A 20,332-nucleotide genomic window follows, 5' to 3' on the forward strand; every position below is an offset into this window, starting at 1 on the left:
TCTCTCAAATAAATATTTTTTTAAAAAAAAGCCTGTAGTTTTGTGGGAATCTGTTATAGCAGCCCTAATAAACTAATACGCTGTATGTTTGACATTTTTCATAATAAAAATATAGAGAGAAGAAAGTTTGATAATGATCCTGGAATCCCAGGATCAAGTCCCACATCAGGCTCCCTACGTGGAGCCTGTTTCTCCCTCTGCCTGTGTCTCTGCCTCTCTCTCTCTCTGTGTGTGTGTCTCATGAAGAAATAGAATCTAAAAAATAGAAGAAACTAAGAGTAGTTTATCCTGACAGTTTAAAAAATGTAGAATAATTATAAAATACAAAACTCACGAATTTCAAGAAGAATTAAACATGTAAGAATTTGAAATCCATTTCTCTTTCAGGGAGAAATATTCAACCGAGACATGGACTTCTAATTTTGAATTTCTGGCCCAAATTTGCCACAACAACACACACAAAATAAATTACCCACACCTCACCAAGCAATTCTAAAAACTGGCATTATGTGAGTAAATCAGACTATTTCTCTGGCATGCCCAATGAATCAAAAGGAAAGCAGAGAACAAATGATGGAAGGCCAAGAAGGGACAGGCTCAGGGTAGTGCTTCAATCTAAACCAAAGAAGCTGCAGACACTCAAAAAGCAACGTCAGCACAGAGTCTTCCATATATACTCTGGTTCATAAACCATCTATTTGAACTTGGGGCATTTCTGTTCTCTAAGTATAGCATATTCTATACTTCTAAGAAAGAAAGACAGCAAGAAAAATAAAATTCAATTATTTAGGTGAGGTACTTGGATTTATATATAGGGGCTGACAAAATGATACTTGGCAAAGTGTATATTTATAGGTAACTCAAAAAAGAGGCATTAAGGGATCCCTGGGTGGCGCAGCGGTTTAGCGCCTGCCTTTGGCCCAGGGCGCGATCCTGGAGACCCGGGATCGAATCCCACGTCAGGCTCCCGGTGTATGGAGCCTGCTTCTCCCTCTGCCTATGTCTCTGCCTCTCTCGCTCTCTCTGTGTGTGACTATCATAAATAAATAAAAATTAAAAAAAAAGAGGCATTAACATGTTCATATAATCAGTCATAAACTTTAGCCCAATCACTCTTAAGTACTTTTCATTCTACGACTAAGTGTTAATTATAGACAAGGCTACTTTACCTAGAAGGCCATTTGACAACCCTGTATTGTTTTTTCTAGACCAAAGACTCATAACTTAAAAAAAAACCAACCATTTACACTTACTAAGAAAAGCAAACATTTATTTCAAATTGCAGTATAGGCTTTTCAATCACAAAAAGAAAGAAAAGAACAGTGATCTGACAGTGATTGCATCCTGGGCAAAAGATTTGATACAAAAACAGTAACACAAAGTATCTGAGCTGCATACACTACAGGGGATAAGAGAAATAACAGTAGCTGAAATACTGCACTCCTGGGGATCAACTTCTAAACCAACAGAATGCCTTTGAAATGATTAAATTTATTCGTGTATTAGTAAGAAAGCCCAACACCATAAATGGTACAATAATTAAATTACCTGAGATAGTGTATTTGCTGTTTCTTGTGGGTCTCACCTCGTTGGTATGCATAGTAGCGGAAATTATAAAGGAGGTTGAAAGGAGCAAGGAAAAGATCCAGAAGCAGGTTAGTTCGACATCTTTCCTTGAAGTATGATGCATAGTGCATTCTTTTATTTGCAAACTAGGAATTGCAGTCTGAGGATCATTTAGAAGGGTAAATTTGGGGATCCCTGGGTGGCTCAGCGGTTTAGCACCTGCCTTTGGCCCAGGGCGCAGTCCTGGAGTCCCGGGATCAAGTCCCGCGTCGGGTTCCCGGTGCACCGTCCTCCTGTGTCTCTGCCTCTCTCTCAATCTCTGTGTCTATAATGAATAAATAAATAAATAAATAAATAAATAAATAAATAAATAAATAAATCTTTCTTTAAAAAAAAAGAAGGGTAAATTCAAGAGGATAAAGAAGGTTTGAGAACTTTTTAACTTTTCATTGACTAAAAATGAGTATTAAAAAAATAAAAAATAGGGGCGCCTAAGTGGCTCAGTGGTTGAACGCCTGCCTTTGCCTCAGGGCGTGAGGATTCGATCCAGGATTCCCGGGATCCAGTCCCACATCAGGCTCCTTGCATGGAGCCTGTTTCTCCCTCTGCCTGTGTCTCGGCCTCTCTCTCTCTCTGTCTCTCATGAATGAATAAATAATATCTTTAAAAAAATAAAAATAAAATAAATTAAATAAAAAATAAAAATGAGTATTATGTTAAGGACTTAATTTGAGACTTTAACCTGCTGGCAGTGCCAAATGAAATTATGCAACTTTGATAACATATTTCTTTTTATTTTATAGATTTTATTTATTTATTCATGAGAGGCACAGAGAGAGAGAGAGGCAGAGACCCAGGCAGAGGGAGAAGCAGGCTCCATGCAGGGAGCCCGATGTGGGATTCGATCCTGAGACCCCAGGATCACGCCCTGGGCCGAAGGCAGGCACCAAACCACTAAGCCACCCGGGGATCCCCCATAGTAAACTTTGATACCTGGTAAAGTTCTCCTACTTGTTCTTTTTCAACAGGCTCTTCTTGGGCTACTTTGCTTCCATATAAATTTTAGAATCAACTTGTCAGATTCATTAGATGATTTCTAAAATCTTGAGTATTTAAAATTGTGGTAAAGTAGGGGCACCAGCGTGCCTCCAGTTGGTTAAGTGTCTGTCTTCCACTCAGGGCGTGATCCCAGGGTCCTGGGATCGAGTCCCACGTCGGGCTCCCCGCAGGGAGTCTGCTTCTCCCTCTGCCCGTGTCTCTGCTCCTCTCTCTGTGTGTCTCTCATGAATAAATAAATAAGATCTTCAAAAAATAAAAAAATAAATAAGATAAAGTTGTGGTATACACAATTTTCCATCTTAGCCAATTTTTATTTAATATTTTATTTAAAATCAATTTGCCAATATATAACACCCAGTGCTCATCTCATCCAGTGTCCCCCCTCAGTGCCCATCCCCCAGTTACCCCATCTCCCCCCACCCCCCGCCCACCTCCGCTCCCGCAACCTTTGTTTCCCAGAGTCAGGAGTCCCTCATGGTTTGTCTCCCTCTCTAATTTTTCCCACTCAGTTCCCTTCCTTTCCCTTAGAGACACTTTCACTATTTCTTATATTCCACATAGGAGTGAAACCATATGATAAAATTTTCCTGTAAAATATCCACAATACATTTACATTTTACCCATTCTCTTTAAGTGGGCTCCACATCCGGGATGCCTGGGGGGCTCAGCGGTTGGGTGTCTGCCTTCATTCAGCCCAGGGCCTGATCCTAGGGTCCCGGGATCAAGTCCCATATCAGGCTCCCTGAGTGGAGCCTGCTTCTCCCTCTGCCTGTGTCTCTCTCTCTCTCTCTCTCTCTCTCTCTGTCTCTCATGAATAAATAAATAAAATCTTTTTTAAAAATCTTTAAAAAATAAAAAAATTAAATCTTAAAAAAAGATTTTCCTTATATGGGTCTTTCACATATTTTGTTAGATTGATTCCTAGGTACTTTGTAGCTTTTGTAAATAGTGTCTTATTTTCAATTATATGATTTAATTCTTTATTGCTAGTGTGTGTATAGAAATACAATCGAGGGCAGCCTGGGTGGCTCAGTGGTTTGGTGCCTGCCTTGGGCCCAGGGCATGATCCTGGGGACCTGGGATCAAGTCCCACGTCGGGCTCCCTGCATGGAGCCTGCTTCTCCCTCTGCCTGTATCTCTGCCTCTCTCTCTCTCTCTCTCTCTCTGTGTGTCTCTCATGAATAAATAAAATCTTAAAAAAAAAAAGAAATACAATCAATATTGTACATATTGATCTTATAGCTGGGAAACTTCCTAAGCCCTTATTTCAAAAAAATTGTAAATTCTTTTGGGTTTTCTATGTAGACAATCCTATAATCAGCATACAATGAATGTTTTCTTTCTTTCCTTACAATCATTATACTTTGATTTCCTTTCCTTGTCTTACTCGTCTGGTACCACCAGCACAGTGTTGGCATCCTCATTTTGTTCCAAATTTTGAAGGGAATGTTTCTAAAATTTCAAACTCAAAAAATAATATTTACTCTAGTTTTTTATAGTTTACAGCAGATTAAGAAAGGTTTTTGGGGGGCACCTGAGTGGCTCAGTCAGTTAAGCATCTGCCTTTGGCCCAGGGTCCTGGGATCAAGTTCCGCATCAGGTTCTCTCCTCGGCAGGGAGTCTGCTTCTCCCTCTGCTCTTCCCCCTGCCTTGTGATCTCTGTGTCAAATAAAAAAATAAAATCTTTTTAAAAAAAGGGTTTTTTATAGATAGACTTTTTCAGATTAAGAAAGTTCCATTTGAGGCACCTGGGTGGCTCAGTCGGTTAAGCAGCAGACTCTGGATTTTGGCTCACATCATGATCTCAGGGTTGTGAGATCGAGTCCTACATCTAGTTCCGTGCTGGGAAAAGAGTCTGCTTAAGGTTCTCCCTTTCCGTCTCCCTCTGCTCCTCCCCATCTCTCTAAAATAAATCTTTTTTTTTTTTTAAGTTCCCTCCCAGGGGCACCTGGGTGGCTCAGTGGTTGAGCATCTTTGGCTCAGGGCGTGATCCCGGGGTCCTGGGATTGAGTCCCAAATGGGGCTCCCTGCAGGGAGCCTGTCTCTCATGAACAAATACATTAAATATTTTTTAAAAAGCTCCCTTCTGCTTATAGTTAAAAAATTTTAAAATTATGAATATTTTATCAAGTGCATCTTCTGTATCTATTGAAATAACCACATGGATTTTCTTTCTCCTTTATGCTTTCTCTTTTTCTTCTTTAATATGGTGAGTGGTATTTATAAATTTCACAATCCCAGGACCAGCCAAATTTCACTGTGAACATAAAACTACTCTAAAAAAATAGTCTATGTGAAATAATCAAATTGCAGGAGCATCTGGACAGTAAATATCTGTAGTTGTTCAAATGACTATATGTGGGAAAAAAGTGATGCCACATTTGGAGCTGCGAATGCAAATTGGCCGACAGCCTGTCTCCCTGCCCCCAAGTGATTTTTTTCCCCTTCTGGTGATTTTTAAAGACGTAATATATATACATATATTTTTTATATTTATACTTTATATATTTTATATATATTTTATATTTATATATTTTATATATATTTTTTAAAGACGTTATATTTTGAAATAATTGCAGATTTGCAGTTACAGCCCTGATCGTCTTCGAGTCTTCCCTTCTTGCTGGCTTACTCCTGTGGCTCCAGCTTTTCTTTCTTTCCACATTTCTATTATTCTCCATGATCCATCTCTGTCCATTTCAGAAGTTCCTACAGGTTTCAAACTATCGTTTCTGCAGACACTTCCATACGTTCGGTGATCTTTGTGAAGTCTTGTGGGTTGATGTTAACTTGTGGATGAACTGGAGACCCAAACTGGACTCACTTTTCTCTAGAGGATTTGCTTTTGCTTCTACTAGGAGCACCACCACCACGGCCTTTGCTCCTACCAAGGGTCTCAAGCTCAATCAAGGTGTCGCCGCTCTCCCCTCCCACCACAGCACGTGTTCATGGTGGCTGGCTGGGCCCTTCGGAGAACTCCTCCGTCCTGGGAACTGGCCTGGAGAGGATTGAATTGTATTTGCTTCTCCCTACCTTACCAGATTTGGGTTTTGAAACGAGTCCATTAGCTCTACTCAGCCTCCTTTGCAAAGTAAGATTAACCCCCACTTTTGCAAGGTTGTTATAGGGATTACAGATAATGAGTGAAGTTTTTTTTTCTTTTTTTTCTTTTTTTTTAAGTAGGCTCCACACTGGGCCTACTCAACACAGGGCTTGAACTCCCAACCCTGAGATCAAGACCTGAACTGAGATCGAGAGTTAGACATTTAACCAGCCGAGCCCCGCAGCGCCCCGATAACGACTGAAGTTTTAAGTGACTGGTGCACGTGGAGAGCTTGACGCCCACCTGCTCAGGTGCTCTTGTTGCTCTAAGGGTGTCCAGCAGGTCACCTCCCATGCCCACCCTGTGAAGAGGCCAAAGGTAAAACACGACACAGATGCTTTATTGGTTACAAAATACAAAAACCCAGGCCCAGGGGGGACTCCTGTGATGCCAGGGAGCTGGACAAGACAGAGCAGTTGGTGGGCCCTGGCACATGGGCAAGTGGCTGGGTGTCAGGCCCTTGCTGCAGGCTCCGTTCAGCTGGCTTCCACTCCTGGCAAAAGGCTGCTCTTCTGCTTGCAGCCCAGGGTTGGGCCCTGCCCGAGGACCCCACATCTGCGGGAAGTGTGGGCAGAAGGAAGACGTGGCTGCGGCCATCCCTGAGGAGGTGCTGGACGGCTCCCAGATCGGGGCCGGTGGGTGGACGCCGGGCTAAGGGCCTCCTGGGCCCCTTACCCAAAGTTTTGGCCTGGCCGCCCACCCCCCTTCAAGTACCCTCCATCCCGATGCCAGCCCTGGCGGAGAACACCTGAAGGCAAGGAGGAGGCAGGCCCCCGCCAAAATTTCCTCCTCTTTTCGTGGCCAAGTGGGAGGAGCACTTCCTTCAACTGAAGCAGCTCAAAGCAGAAGGAATGCTCACCAACGAGGACACGCTACCCATCAAGGGTTAAGCATAAATCTGTCTAAAAACACGTATCTGATCTCAAAACATCAGCGCGTTCCCCCAGTTCAGCTCTGTGTGGGGCAAGAACCCGAAGGCAGCCCCGAGAGCAGGCGGCTGGGGCCTGGGTGGGAGCTGCCTCCCCCCGGGCTGGGGGCCAGCGGCCCTGCAGGAGGCAGCGAGGGCAGGTCTGGGCCGGGCGGCGCCTAGCTCCCGGGCTGCAGGTGGTTGTGGAGCTGCTCCGCCTGGACCTTCAGGCGCTGGAATTCTTCCTGAATGAAGTCGGTCAGAGCTTTGCGCATCTCCACCTGAGGGGAAGGACTGGGGCTGGCCTGCAGCCCTCGGGGACCTTCGCCCAAGGGCCCGGGGAGGCTAAGACAGCTACAGGGCAGCCGGGGAGGGGGAGGGCGGGGAGAAAGACAACTCACAGCGGACTTGTTCTCTGCCCGCAGCCGTTCGAGCACAGGCAGGGCACTGAAGGGCCTCCCGATCAGCACAGTGATCTTCTGTAGGGAGAGCGGCCACAGCGGGTGACAGCAACAGGGACAGTGGCCACCGCCACGGCCGCACCGCCCCAGAGAGCCAGAAGCCAAGCCCTGCCCCTAACTTGCTACATGCTCCCTCATGACCACGCTCCCTCTTTAAACCGAGGTGGTCAGGCTCGGTGACATTCAGTCCTGCAGTCCACGCTCCAGATGGCCTGTCCTGTCCAAAGCCCGGGGCTCACCTCACCCCCACCCAGCTGGATTTCTTTTGCTTTCCTTCTACCAGCCTTGGTGCCAGGAAGGACCCCCCCTCTGTCCCACTCGGGTCCCCCTGCTGCAGTTTTAAGCTCAGCTCCTCCTGAATCTGGCTTCAGTGGTGCCGAGTGGGACACATGAGGCAGATGGCAGACAAGACAGATGGGTGAAGGTCAGCAGCCCCTACCCACCTGTCCAAAGCGGGGGAAGTAGGGCGGGCTGTTAGGAAGGACATCGTTCATTCCTGCAGCACAATGGACAGAGGCCAGGAAGTGGGCATGGGGTGGAGCAGGGCAGTCTGGGAACAGATGAAGCCCCAGCCCCCACCCCAGGGCCCCAGCCCCAACCCCAGGGCCCCACCACCCCATCTCTCCCACCCCCATCCCCAGGCTGCCGACTGGGCCCCAGAGGGAGGCTCACCGACGTGCCACAGCGGCAGGATGACAGGGTTGAGATGACACTCAGCAATGAGGCGTCCAATTCCTGCCCCGGGGAGAGACAGAAACGTTGGCACGAGCGAAGCTTCGGTGCCAGCCTACAGCGAAGCCACCCCCGCCCACTTCCAAGCAACACCAACTCCCGTGGCCCAGCTCCTCCGCGAGCCCCGCCACCCCCGCCCCGGCCGGCGGGCAGCAGCACCTACCCCACTTGAAGCGGAGGAACTCGGAGCTCATGTTCACTTTCCCTGTGGAGAGAGAGGCCAGAGGTGAGGCCTGGGGGGCTGGGGGCGTGTCCAACCTCGCCAACCCCACTGACCTTCGGGGAAGATGTGCACCCAGTCCCCGTGGTTGAGCTTGTCCAGAATGAAGTCCATTCCCTTCTGGTAGACGCCGTCTCCTGCCGAGAAAAGGCCTGCGCCGTCGGTCTCCGCTCTCCCAGGGCTCCCTGCTTCCCCTGGGGATGAAGCAGCCGCTCCAGGGCCTCCTCAGCCCCCGCTGCACTGTCCACATGGACACCCTCCAACCGCCGTCTCTGGGGACTCAGCCTGCTCGCACCGTGGCCCCTGCTGTCCTCGTTCAAGGACGACCTCTAAGTGCCTGTCACCTGCACGGCGGTGACACTGCCTCCAACTCAGATGCCGAACCGGCGATTCCAATGTCCACCAGCCTCCAGCCCGCCCTGCGCCCGCTGGTGCCACCACACAGCCTCCCCCGCTGAGCCGCGACACCTGCGCCATGCCCTACCGCCCTCTCCAGCTCCCGGAGCCTTCTCTCGGTGGGACGCCCCGGCCTGGCGCGAGCCTACCATCTGCTGCCCCTGGCCCCGAGCTGCTGGAGCAAAGCACATCTGTTCGTGATCTCCAGGCCCCCTTGGGCCCCAGATCCCGGACAGCCACCCTTTCCTGAGGTCTCAGTGAGGCCAGTCCCCACAGCCCAGCCTCACGGGCCTCCCAGCCCCGCCTGAGCCCTCAGCCTCACCATCCCTCCCTCCTGCTGACCGCTTCGCCCCTGAAACCAGACACTTGCTTATCGAGGACTCTTGGGAAAGGGAGAACATTCGATGCAACACATGGTGTCACTAAGAGTTGGGAAAGACTCAAACTTGTTGGGCTGAAAACAGGGGGATTCAGCTGCCCCCGAGGCTAACGACACTCACCTTGGAGACACCTGGAGACCATGACACTGGACCCAGGTGGCCTGGCAGTTAGCAACAACACAGATACAGATGCCTAATGCTACGTGCTGGCTTTCAACTGGGAGTCCTGTGGAGACAATCTGTGACCACACGCAGTAACAATCTCCCCAACCTTGTCCATATAGTGGACAGTGACGGACAGACTTATCGAGTAGGGAGAGACATGGCATAAAGACAAGTAGACAGGGCAGCCCAGGCGGCTCAGCAGTTTAGCGCGCCTTCGGCCCAGGGTGTGATCCTGGAGACCCGGGATTGAGTCCCGCGTCAGGCTCCCTGCATGGAGCCTGCTTCTCCCTCTACCTGTGTCTCTGCCTCTCTCTGCCTCTCTTGGTCTCTCTCACGAATAAATAAATAAAATCTTTAAAAAAAGACGAGGAGACAGACATTGGGACTATCTCAGGTCAGTGCACCAAGAAATGGACTTTTAACCTGTTTTCTGCAAGGCTGAGTGTTTAGAAGGTGCTAGTGAGGCATCCAGAGTCTCAACCCAACATAACCCAATGGGGACCTGGCCCAGCAGCTCCCTTGGGGGCTGGAGTTGAAGAGCAATCCCTCACCACAGTTCCTCAGGGCATCATGGGAGCAGTGCCTTCCCTACTTGGGATAGCATTACCTGGCAGGAGGTGAGCTTCAGAGGTGTTATCTCCTTCTCTACTATACCCTACTGGTGTAACTAAGCCATCCAGCTTGAAATCAAAATTATACTAAACTACAATGCTCCTAAATCTTTGGGACGCAGCAAAAGCAGTTCTAAGAAGGCAATTTATAACGATACAGACCTACCTCAAGAAACATGAAAGATCTCAAATAAGCAATCTAACCTCATACCTAAAGAACTAGAAAAAGAAGAGCAAAGCCCAAAGTTAGTAGAAAGAAGGAAACAATAAAGATCAGAGTGGAAAAAAAAAATCAGAGTGGAAATAAATGAAATAGACTAAAAATAAAAAAATCAATGAAACCAAGAGCTGGTTCTTTGAAAAGACAAATTTTTTAAAAGATTTTATTTTTTTTATTCATGAGAGACAGAGAGAGATAGAGAGAGAGAGAGGGAGGTAGAGACACAGGCAGAGGGAGAGGCAGGCTTCACTCAAGGAGCCCAACGTAGGACTCAATCCCAGATCCCAGGATCATGCCCTGAGCGAAGGCAGGCACTCAACTGCTGAGCCACCCAGGTGTCCCGAAAAGATAAACAAAATTGATAAACCTCTAGCTAAACTCATCAAGAAAAAAGAAGAGAGGATCCAAATAAAATCAGAAACGAAAGAGGAGAAATGACAACTGAGATCACAGGTACACAAAGGATTATAAAAGAGTAATATGAAAAACGTTATGCCAACAAATCAGACAACCTAAAAGAAATGGATACATGTGCCAAACAGAATCAGGAAGAAATAGAAAAGCTGAACAGGCTGCCTACTAGTAAATGATTATTTGAATTGAGAATCACAACACTCTCAACAAACAAAAGTCCAGGACCAGAAGGATTCACAGGTGAAGTCTGTCAAACATTTAATGAAGAGTTAGTACCTACTCTTCTCAAACTGTTTCAAAAAACAGAATAGGAAGGAAAGCTTCCAAATACATTCTGCAAGGCCAGCATTATCCTGATACCAAAACCAAATACGAAAAAAAATAAAAATAAAAAAATAAAAAAAATAAATAAAAACCCAAATACGTTACAAAAAAGAGAACTACAGGCCAATATCCCTGATGAACATAGATGCAAAAACCCTCAACAAAATATTAGCTAACTGAATTCAACTAAAAGGATCATTCACCACGACTGAGTGGGATTTATTCCAGGGACTCAAGGATGGTTCAATATCTGCAAATCAATCGATGCAATACACCCCGTTAACAAAATGACGGATAACAATCATACGGTCATCTCAATAGATCCAGAAAAAGCATTTGAAAAAATTCAATATCTGTTCGTGATAAAAACTCTCAACAAAGTGGGTTCAGGGGGAACTTAACTCAATATAAAGAAGCCATATATGACAAACCCACAGCTAACATCATACTCAATGGTGAAAAACCGAGAAATTTTCCTCTAAGATTAGGAATAAGACAAGGATGTCCACTCTTGCCATTTTTACAAAACATAGTACTAGAAATCCCAGCCACAACAGTCAAACAAGAAAAAGAAGTAAGAGGCACCCATGTTGGTGAGGAAGGAATTAAGCTGTCTCTACTGCAGATGCCATGATACTATGCGTAGAAAACTGAAGAGGGACGCCTGGGTGGCTCAGCAGTTGAGCGTCTGCCTTTGGCTCAGGGCGTGATCCCGGAGTCCCGGGATTGGGTCCCGCATGGGGCTTCCTGCATGGAGCCTGCTTTTCCCTTGACCGATGCCTCTGCCTCTCTCTCTGTGCCTCTCATGAATAAATAAATAAAATTAAAAAAAAAAAGAAAACTCTGAAGACTCCACCAAAAAAGTATTAGAAGTAGGGGCACCTGGGTGGCTCATCGGTTGAGCGTCACCTTCAGCTCAGGGCATGATCTTGTAGTTTGGGGATCGAGTCCTGCATCAGGACTGCATCAGTCCTGCATCTGTGTCTTTGGTTCAGTGGTTGAGCACCTGCATTTGGCTCAGGGTGTGATCCTGGAGTCCCGGGATCGAGTCCCGCATTGGGATTCCTGCATGGAGCCTGCTGCTCCCTCTGCCTGGGTCTCTGCCTCCCTCTGTCTCTCATGAATAAATACAATCTTTTTTTTAAAAAAGTAATAAATGAATTCAATAAAGTTATAGGCTATAAAATTAACATATAGATGGGGTGCCTGGGTGGCTTAGTCGGTTAAACATCTGCCTTCAGCTCAGGTCATGATCTCAGGGTGCTGGGATGGAGCCCCACATCAGGCTCCTTGCTCAGCAGAGAGTCTGCTTCTCCCTCTCCCTCTGCCCTGCCCCCCTGCTTCTGCTCTCTCTCTCAAATAAATAAATAAAATATTAAAAAATTAACATATAGGGAGGGATGCCTGGGTGGCTCAGCGGTTGGGCATCTGCCTTTGGCTCAGGGCATGATCCCAAAGTCCCAGGATTGAGTCCCACATCGAGCTCCCTGCATGGAGCCTGCTTCTCCCTCTGCCTGTGTCCCTGCCTCTCTCTCTCACTCTGTGTCTCTCATGAATAAATAAATAAAATCTTTAAAAAATTAACATATAGAATCTACTGCATTTCTATATATTAATAATGAAATAGCTGAAGGAGAAATTAAGAAAACAATTCCATTTACAGTTATACCAAAAAAAAAAAAACAAAATACCTAGGAATATGCTTAACCAAGGTGAAAGACATGTACTTATAAAACACTGATGAAGGAAATTCATCATGATGAATGATGACAAACAAATGGAAAGATATTCCATGCTCATGGATTGGAAGAATTAGGGTTGTTAAAACATCCGTGTGACCCAAAGCAGTATAGTACCAGCACAAAAACAGACACACAGACCAATGGAGTAGAATAGAGAGTCCAGAAATGAACCCATGCTTATATGACCAATTAACCTACAACTAGGGAGGCAAGACTATACAATGGGGAAAAGACAGTCTCTTCAACAAACCGTGCTGGGAAAAACTGGACAGCCACACACAAAAGAATCAAACTGGACTATTTTATATCATCATACACAAAAATAAACTCAAAATGGATTAAAGACCTGAAACCATAAAACTTCTAGAAGAAAACACAAGCAGTGGTCTCTTTGACATTGGTCTTAGCAACATTATTATATGTATGTCTCCTCAGGCAAGGGAAACAAAAGAAAAAATAAGTATTGGGAGTACATCAAAATAAAAAGCTTTTGCACAGCACAGCAAAGGAAACCATGAACAAAATGAAAAGGCAACCTACTGAATGAGAAAAGATATTTGCAAATGGTATTTCCAAAAATCCAAACTTTATAAAGTACTTAAATAACTCAACACGAAAAATCCAAATAATCCAATTTAAAAACTTAGACATTTCTCCAAAGACATACAGATGGCTAATATACACATGAAAAGATGCTCAACATCACTGATCATCAGGGAAAGGCAAATCAAAACCACCATGAGATACCACTTCACACCTGTCAGAAAGGCTAGTATCAAAAAGACAAGAAATAACAAAAGTTGGCGAGGATGTGGAGTTAAAAGAACACTTGTGCACTGTTGGTGGGAATGCAGACTGGTGTGGCCACTGTGGAAAGCAGTACGGAGGTTCCTCAAAAAATTAAAAATAAAAGTGGCATATGATCAGCAATACCACTACTGGGTATTTACCCAAAGAAAACAAAAACACTGGGACGCCTGGGTGGCTCAGCAGTTGGGCGTCTGCCTTCGGCCCAGGGCGCGATCCTGGAGTCCAGGGATTGAGTCCCACATCGGGCTCCCTGCATGGGGCCTGCTTCTCCCTCCGCCTGTATCTCTGCCTCTCTCTCTCTGTGTCTCTCATGAATAAATAAATAAAATCTTAAAAAAAAGAAAAAAAAACACTAATTCAAAAAGATATGTGCACCCCTATATTTATTGCAGCTTTACAACAGCCAAGACATGGAACCATGTTATGTGTCCACTGATAGATGAATAAACGTGATGTGTACATACACGTGTACACACACACACACACACACAGAAAATTACTCAGCCATAAAAAAGAATGCGATCTTAGGGTACCTGGCTGGCTCAGTCAGTAGGGCATGAGACTCTTGATCTCAGGGTTTTGAGTTCAAGTCCCACACTGGGCATGGAGCGTACTTAAAAAAAAAATAGGGATGCCTGGGTGGCTCAGCACTTGAGTGTCTGCCTTTGGCTCAGGGTGTGATCCGGGATTCCTGGGATCGAGTCCCACATCAGGTTCCTTACATGGAGCCCGCTTCTCCCTCTGCCTGTGTCTCTGCCTCTTTTTCTGCGTCTCTCATGAATAAATAATATCTTAAAAAAAAATAAGTCAGTAAATAAATAAACAAACAAATATATAAGGGGCCCCTGGGTGCTCAGTTGGTTAAGCATCTAACTCTTGGTTTCAGCTCAGATCATGATCTCAGGGCTATGAGATCAAGACCCATGTCAGGCTGATTCTCTCTCCCACTCTGCCTCTCCCCCACTGTTAAAAACTGACAAAAGATATTGCCATCTGCAATAACATTATCCTAAGAGAAATAAGTCAGAGAAAAACAAATACCAGATGACTTCACTTATATGTGGAATATCAAAATCAAAACAAACGAATAACCCAAAAGCAGAAATAGACCCACAAATACAGAGAACAAACTGATGGCTGCTGGAGGAGCAGGGGTGGAGGGATGGGCAAAATGGGTGGAGAGTGGGACATACAGGCTCCCAGTTACCGAGTGAATATAAGTCACATGGGTGGAAGGTACCGCACAGGGAATATAGTCAATGGGATTGTAATAGTGGTGTATGGTGACAGGTGGTAGCCACACTTGTGGCGAGCACGGCGTAATGTATAGTCGTCAATCACTACACGTACGCCTGAGACTACTGTAACAGTGTGTACCAACTATACTTCAGTAAAAAAGAAGAAAAGAAATCTTAAATAAATAAAAGGGAAAAACTACTACTACTATGATTTTGGAACAGCACACGAATATTTAGCTTTTGCAAATGCTACTTCTACTCACTTGTGTAACTTGTACAAGGTCCCTCTGATACTTCATGTCATATCGTAAGGCCTATGTTTGAGGGGGAAATGGAGTATTTTGGAATACAGAAGCCAAATATGCCAGATGCTTCCTTTGCTTTAACACATGTTGTTAGATCTCTGCTGCACATCATATATGTTGGATTCACATTCACAGGTTGTCCCTGCCCACTTTCTGTCACTGAAGGTGCTTAGAATTAAGATTTTGTTTTCTGGGGACGCCTGGGTGGCTCAGTGGTTGAGCGTCTGCCTTTGGCTTGGAGTGTGATCCCGGGGTCCTGGGATCTAGTCCCATACTGGGCCCCCCGCGGGGAGTCTGCTTCTCCCTCTGCCTGGGTCTCTGCCTCTGTGTCTCATGAATAAATAATTAAATCTTTTTAAAAAAGAATTGTTTTATCCTTCTAATTATACAATAAAACTTAGATGCAAATCAAAAACAACAAGACAAGGAGTTGACATGGAGGGTGTTTGGGTGTTTTCATCAGAAGAGCATATGACGCTTGACCTCAGGGTCATGAGTCCAAGCTCCACACTGAGTGTAGAGATTACTAAAAAAAAAGAAACTTATCAATCAATCAATCAATCTTAAGGGGCACCTGGGTGGCTCAGTGGTTGAGTGTCTGCCTTTGGCTCAGGTCATGATCCCGGGGTCATGGGATCGAGTGCCATATTAGGCTCCTTGTGGGGAACCTGTTCCTCCCTCCACCTAGGCCTCTGCCTCTCTCTCTGTGTCTCTCATGAATAAACCAACAAAATCTTTAAAAAAATATAAACAAATCTTAAAAATAAAAAGCAGACCTGGAAAGCCTCTGCATGAGGCTACAGAAAGGAGGTACTGGGACTCAGGAACAGGGTACCCGAGCAGAGTCTCCATCTGTCAGGTGGGCTGTGATAAACAATTCCATGGTCACTAGCCACAACACTGTAGCTTCTGCTTCTGTTTCAGAGAAATGAAGTAGCCTTCAAATGTAGCAGGAAGTGAAAGCATCCAAGGCAGTTAGTTGTCTCTAAGGAGTAGATCTGAGGATCTTGAGGGGTGGGCTCTGCAGCTTTTCATTAAAAGCTCTTCCTTATTTTTTGAGGTGACTTTATTGCACTTCACATTTTACTTTGACCAAGTAGAAATAAGAAACTCTCCCTTGGGGACACCTGGGTGGCTCAGTGGCTGAGCGTCTGCCTTTGGCTCAGAGTGTGATCCCAGGGTCCTGGGTTCGAGTCCTGCATTGGGCTCCCCACAGGGAGCCTGCTTCTCCCTCTGCCTGTGTCTCTGCCTCTCTCTGTCTCTTACGAGTAAATAAATAAATAAATCTTTTTAAAAAAGAAAAGAAACTCTCCCTTGCCCTGTGACACCCTTTGGTTACCTCCTCCTCCTCCTCACGACTGAACTGCTGAGAGGAGGGGACATCCCTGCTATCTCTGCTCTGTCCTGTCCCGGCAGCTCCTGCAGCTGTCACTTGACAGAAATGGCTTATCTGGGGTCAGTGGAGGTTTCCACAGTGTCAAGGGGCCCCGCTTGCTTTCCTTCCTTCCTCTCTGGCCATTGCTTCCTGCTGCCTTGGTGGCCTGTCTGTCAATTCACGCTCTGAGGGGCTGTCTTGGCCCCTGCTCTCCATCTGTTCTCCATCTCAGCAATCTTTTTTTTAAGATTGTATTTATTCATTGATGAGAGACAGAGAACAGAGAGAGAGAGAGAGAGAGAGAGGGGCAGAGACACAGGCAGAGGGAGAAGCAGGCTCCATGCAGGGAGCCTGATGTGGGACTCGATCCCGGGACTCCAGGATCACGCCCTGGGCCAAAGGCAGATGCTGAACCGCTGAGCCACCCAGGGATCCCTCTTCTCAGCAATCTTATCTCTACTTTTGCAACTTTGTTAGTGCTTGTGTCCCTAATACGTCCCCGACTGCTCCTTTGAGTTCCAGAACTGCACCTCCCACTGACTCTGGGACTGCTCCCTCCTCGAGCAATAGGCTCCTCGGATGAAACATGTGCAAAGCAGAACTCAGTTCCCCTCCCAACCCTCACACTGCTTCGCCTTCATCCCACCCTCCCAGCGGCTCAGTGTCATCAGATGTCACCTCGTGGCATCTTCGAGCTATCTTTTCCTTACCCCTCTCCATTCCCAATCTATGAACAAGTTCTACCAGCTCTGCGTCGTCCGGAGCAGCCCCCTTGTCCAGCTCTCTCTCCATAGCGGCCTCCAGCGGCCCAGCTACAACCCTCTGCTGCCAGAATTACTGAGACAACCCCAGCTGGGCTTCCTGCCTCCCGTGGGCTCCGCTCCCATCACCAGCCACGCTGCAGCCAGGGTGCTCTCTCTGAACCACAGATGAAGGCACATCACTACCCTGATGAGCCAATCGAGTCCAAAATTCTTAACGTGACTATTCCAGAACTTTCACATGGGGCCTGCAACCTACATTTTCTACCTTTACTGCTTAGCTCTTCAGCGCCTGGCATGCGCTTCCTGTGTCTAGAACACCTTGCGTTTCATACTCTGCCTAGAAAATGTCGTACTTCCCCGGAGGAAAGAGCAACCTGGAATCAAACCCTCGCTCTGCCATCTGTCACCCCATGACGCTGGGCCAGCAGCTTAATCCTTCCAAACCCCTTTATCTGGAGAATGGGCATCAAAATGCTCCCTATCTCCTGAAGCACTTGAGAAGTGCCGAGTAGTCACTCAATGTCATACCCTCACTCCACAAGCCTGTTTGTTCCCCAAACTGTGCAGCCTCCAGCACATGCCACCACCATCGCAGACCAATGACACCTCACTGCCATCAGGGAGTCTCTCAGCTGTGGGCAATGCCTCCCTGACAAGCCTCAGGCAGTCCCAGGAAATGAGTGCTCTCCTGCAGGCCCCCCTCACTCTTCCAGCAACCAGTGCCGCCCCTGCAACCACGCCATGCAACTGGGACTCACACTAGTGGGGTAGTGGCCTCTGGCTCCCTTCATTCCCAGGTTCCACGTCCCACCTGGGTCCCTCCACTCCCCGTACTGCTAAGCCAGAGGCACTAGCCACCAGTCCTCACTCCAAAGTAAACCAGAGAAGGCCTCAGGGGTGCCTCCCTGCGTTCACTAGCCCACGAGCCCCTTTTTGGAGGATCAGCTTACCTCGGCACACGGGCACACACTTGCCCAAGCTGAAGAAGCGGGAGTGTAGCTCTTTTGTGAAGCAGATGTCTGCAGCTGCGGGGGTCCTGAAGTAGGGACAGATGCGGTCATCCCTGCCTCCCCTGCACCCTAATTCCCTGCCCGCCGCCCAACATGACGCCTGACATCGTCGGCAATGTGGAAAGGCACAGGAGGGCCTGTGGGATCCCACCCCATGCCCTGCCTGTACTGCTGGATGCCGCCTCCTGGGCAGAGCAGGAGGAGGGCAAATCTGGGCAGAAATGGGTGAGGCCTGCCAGGGGCCCATTCCTCCTCACCAACGCATCAACTTCAGGTTCCAGATGTGGCGGAGTTTCAGGATCCCTAGAGAAGAAACAGCTTCATGCTCCAACACGCCTTGTCCCTAGGGAGCATCTTTTTCTGTCACCTAGTTTCAGGGAATGAGGAACAGGGAGGGCAGCACTACCATCTCCCTGTGGCCCAAAGTAGCATCTTCCAGACTCTTGGGCTGGACCCCAAGTTGTCTCTGATGCTCTCTCCCTTCCACCTCTGCATATACCTTGTTAGTCACCACATCTGGCCTGCCTAGCACCCTGGCACGTTTTGCCACTGCCTATTCTCCCCCTCCCGTGTTACTGCCACCATCCTAGTCCAGGTTACTGAATGGCTCTAGAAGCTCCTTCCTGGCCTCATGGGACCTGCCTGTGGCACTCTACAGGCCCTTCTCTGCTCAGTGGCCAGGGTGAGGCTTCGATTTGCCCAACTGGCTTCCCACGAGCTGTCGGACAGTGTGACCTTCTGAATTCATCAATAAAAGCCCTGGGTATCTCTCTACCCAGGCATCGGGGGTACTGGGGCCGAGCACCTAGCTCCCTGTGAAGTCAGCAGAGCGGGACCTCCCAGGCGACAGACTCCCAAGTGAGGTAGGTTGGAGGGTACAAGCTCAGCCTGCACCAAACCTGGAGCCAGGACAAGGTCACCCAGCCTCTAGCCAGACCTTCCCTAATGGGCCACCGTACGGTTCCCAGACTTGTTCCAATAGTTTGTGGGACTTTGAACGCTTTAGAGAATGGAGGGTTGCTTCAAGGTGAAGCAGCCATCAGACTCTGCCCTGCGGTCGTTTCCTCACTTCCTCATTCCCTCTGAATGTCTGTGGCCCTCGCCACATCATTTTCGGAGAGAGGATCCTGAAGAAGTCCCAAATCATATTTTCATTGTTGGGGCAGCCCCCCCCCCCCAAAGCACGAGTGCCAGGGATAGGTCCAGAGCTCAGTGAAGAGTGCGTTTGCTCTGCTCTTTTGGCCCCGTCCCGGGTTGTCCCCAGGCCTCCCTGTGCCCAGAACCCTGGTGCCAGGTACCCCAGAGATGAGGGTCATCCATGCAGGACTGGTGATTGGAGACGGTGATGAGAGGCGTGGCTGGGCCTCGGTTCTCGATGAGCTCATACAGCACCTCCTTGTTGTGCACGGTGAGGTGGTTCATGTACTCTGGGGGGGAGAGCCGGACCGTGGGGAGGGGTCTTGGCCTCATCCTCCCTGGGGCCCGGGGCTCCCCAGCCCGACTAGCCCCTGCCCGCGCCCACAGCCCGGAACCCCAACTCCGGCCGGGCGCGGGGAGCCGTGACCGATGCCGCCTCGGCTTCGGGTCCACTCACTGGTCCAGAAGCAGCTGTAGGTGCCCACCAGGCCCATGACGACGCTGCTGGCCAGAGTCCAGGTGAACGGCGGCACCGCGGGGAACGGCCACTTCACGTGGAGGGGCATCGCCCCCGCCCGACCCGGCGCCCCCGCTCCGGCCCAGGCGGCCGCCGCGGCCCCGCGCGACGGGGGGACTCGACCAAGGTCACCTCGCAGGTCAGGCCGCCCCGGGCCCGCCCCGCTCCGTCGCCACAGCCGAGCCGCCCCCGGGCTCCGGACCCGGGGGTCGCAGCGGGACGCGAGAGGGGCGGCGGCCGCAGCCACGGGGGCCCCGCGCCCCCGCGCCCCCGCCGCAAACCGAGCCGGCGACGGCGGCCGGCTGCCCACGGCCTGTCGCAAAATGCTCGCAGGCCGCTTGACGGCAGCGGGGGCGGGTCCCCGGGCTCCCGCCCCGCCCCCGCCCCCGCGCGCTCCCGGCCCGGCGGCCGCGCGCCCCTTCGGCCCCTCGGTTCGTCCCCGAAGTGTCCCCGCCGCCATCGGGCTGGCGGCGCCGTTACCGGACCCCGCGGCCCCCTTCCTTGTTGTTGAGACTAAGTGCACATCGTGGAATTAACCGTTTCCTACGGTCTTGTAGCATTTTATATTACACAGTGTACTTTACGTGCATATTATGATACATTGTGTGATTTTACCTGCCGTCCGCACACAGTTGCCACCGTTGCAATATTACAGGCTTGTGCGGTACGTGTATACATGTGTTATGTGTAGTATGTGATGGATCTTCCAACACAGGCCTAGGATCACAGAATACTATGTATCATTGAGTGCACTTCCAGTGTTGTCCCCCACGGCCTTGAGCTAGTTCCAGAACATGGTCTGAACATGGTCAGCACCCCAGAAGCGAGCCCTGGATCCGCTCAGCAGGCTACATTTTTCTTCTTTATTTTTTCTAA

General features: G+C 48.6%; 1 protein-coding gene across 10 annotated transcripts; it reads right to left on the reverse strand.

The window, feature by feature from the left end:
* Positions 1-1,249: 1,249 nt before the first annotated feature.
* On the reverse strand, positions 1,250-19,709 carry TAFAZZIN (tafazzin, phospholipid-lysophospholipid transacylase). Of its 10 annotated transcripts, XR_013374710.1 has the most exons (13): positions 19,397-19,709; positions 19,101-19,229; positions 18,060-18,105; positions 17,743-17,828; positions 8,533-8,619; positions 8,105-8,185; positions 7,992-8,033; positions 7,769-7,831; positions 7,540-7,592; positions 7,037-7,114; positions 4,160-4,284; positions 2,560-2,868; positions 1,250-1,891 (listed from the first exon to the last, which is right to left on the reverse strand). XR_013374710.1 is itself a non-coding variant. In XM_077888241.1 (12 exons), the coding sequence occupies exons 1-11, from the start codon at positions 19,503-19,505 to the stop codon at positions 6,012-6,014; spliced, it is 792 nt and encodes a 263-aa protein (XP_077744367.1). In that variant the 5' UTR covers positions 19,506-19,707; the 3' UTR covers positions 4,165-4,284; positions 5,972-6,011. The 10 variants fall into 10 exon arrangements, 8 of the variants coding, with proteins under 8 accessions (XP_077744367.1, XP_077744361.1, XP_077744362.1 ...); XR_013374711.1 differs by lacking the exon at positions 2,560-2,868; XM_077888241.1 differs by lacking the exons at positions 1,250-1,891; positions 2,560-2,868 and adding an exon at positions 5,972-6,029 and having other exon boundaries at positions 4,165-4,284; positions 19,397-19,707.
* Positions 19,710-20,332: the final 623 nt, after the last annotated feature.

This window comes from Canis aureus, chromosome X (assembly GCF_053574225.1).
Source record: "Canis aureus isolate CA01 chromosome X, VMU_Caureus_v.1.0, whole genome shotgun sequence".
In the NCBI taxonomy this organism is placed as follows: Eukaryota; Metazoa; Chordata; class Mammalia; order Carnivora; family Canidae; genus Canis; species Canis aureus.

Coding starts and splice junctions, on each gene's coding strand:
- TAFAZZIN (XM_077888235.1), bottom strand. CDS start 19,505: ATGCCCCTCCACGTGAAGTGGCCGTTCCCCGCGGTGCCGCCGTTCACC. Junction 18,106..19,100: donor GGATGACCCTCATCTCTGGG/GTACCTGGCACC, acceptor TTTCTTCTCTAG/GGATCCTGAAACTCCGCCAC. Junction 8,186..8,532: donor TCCGGGAGCTGGAGAGGGCG/GTAGGGCATGGC, acceptor TTTTCTCGGCAG/GAGACGGCGTCTACCAGAAG.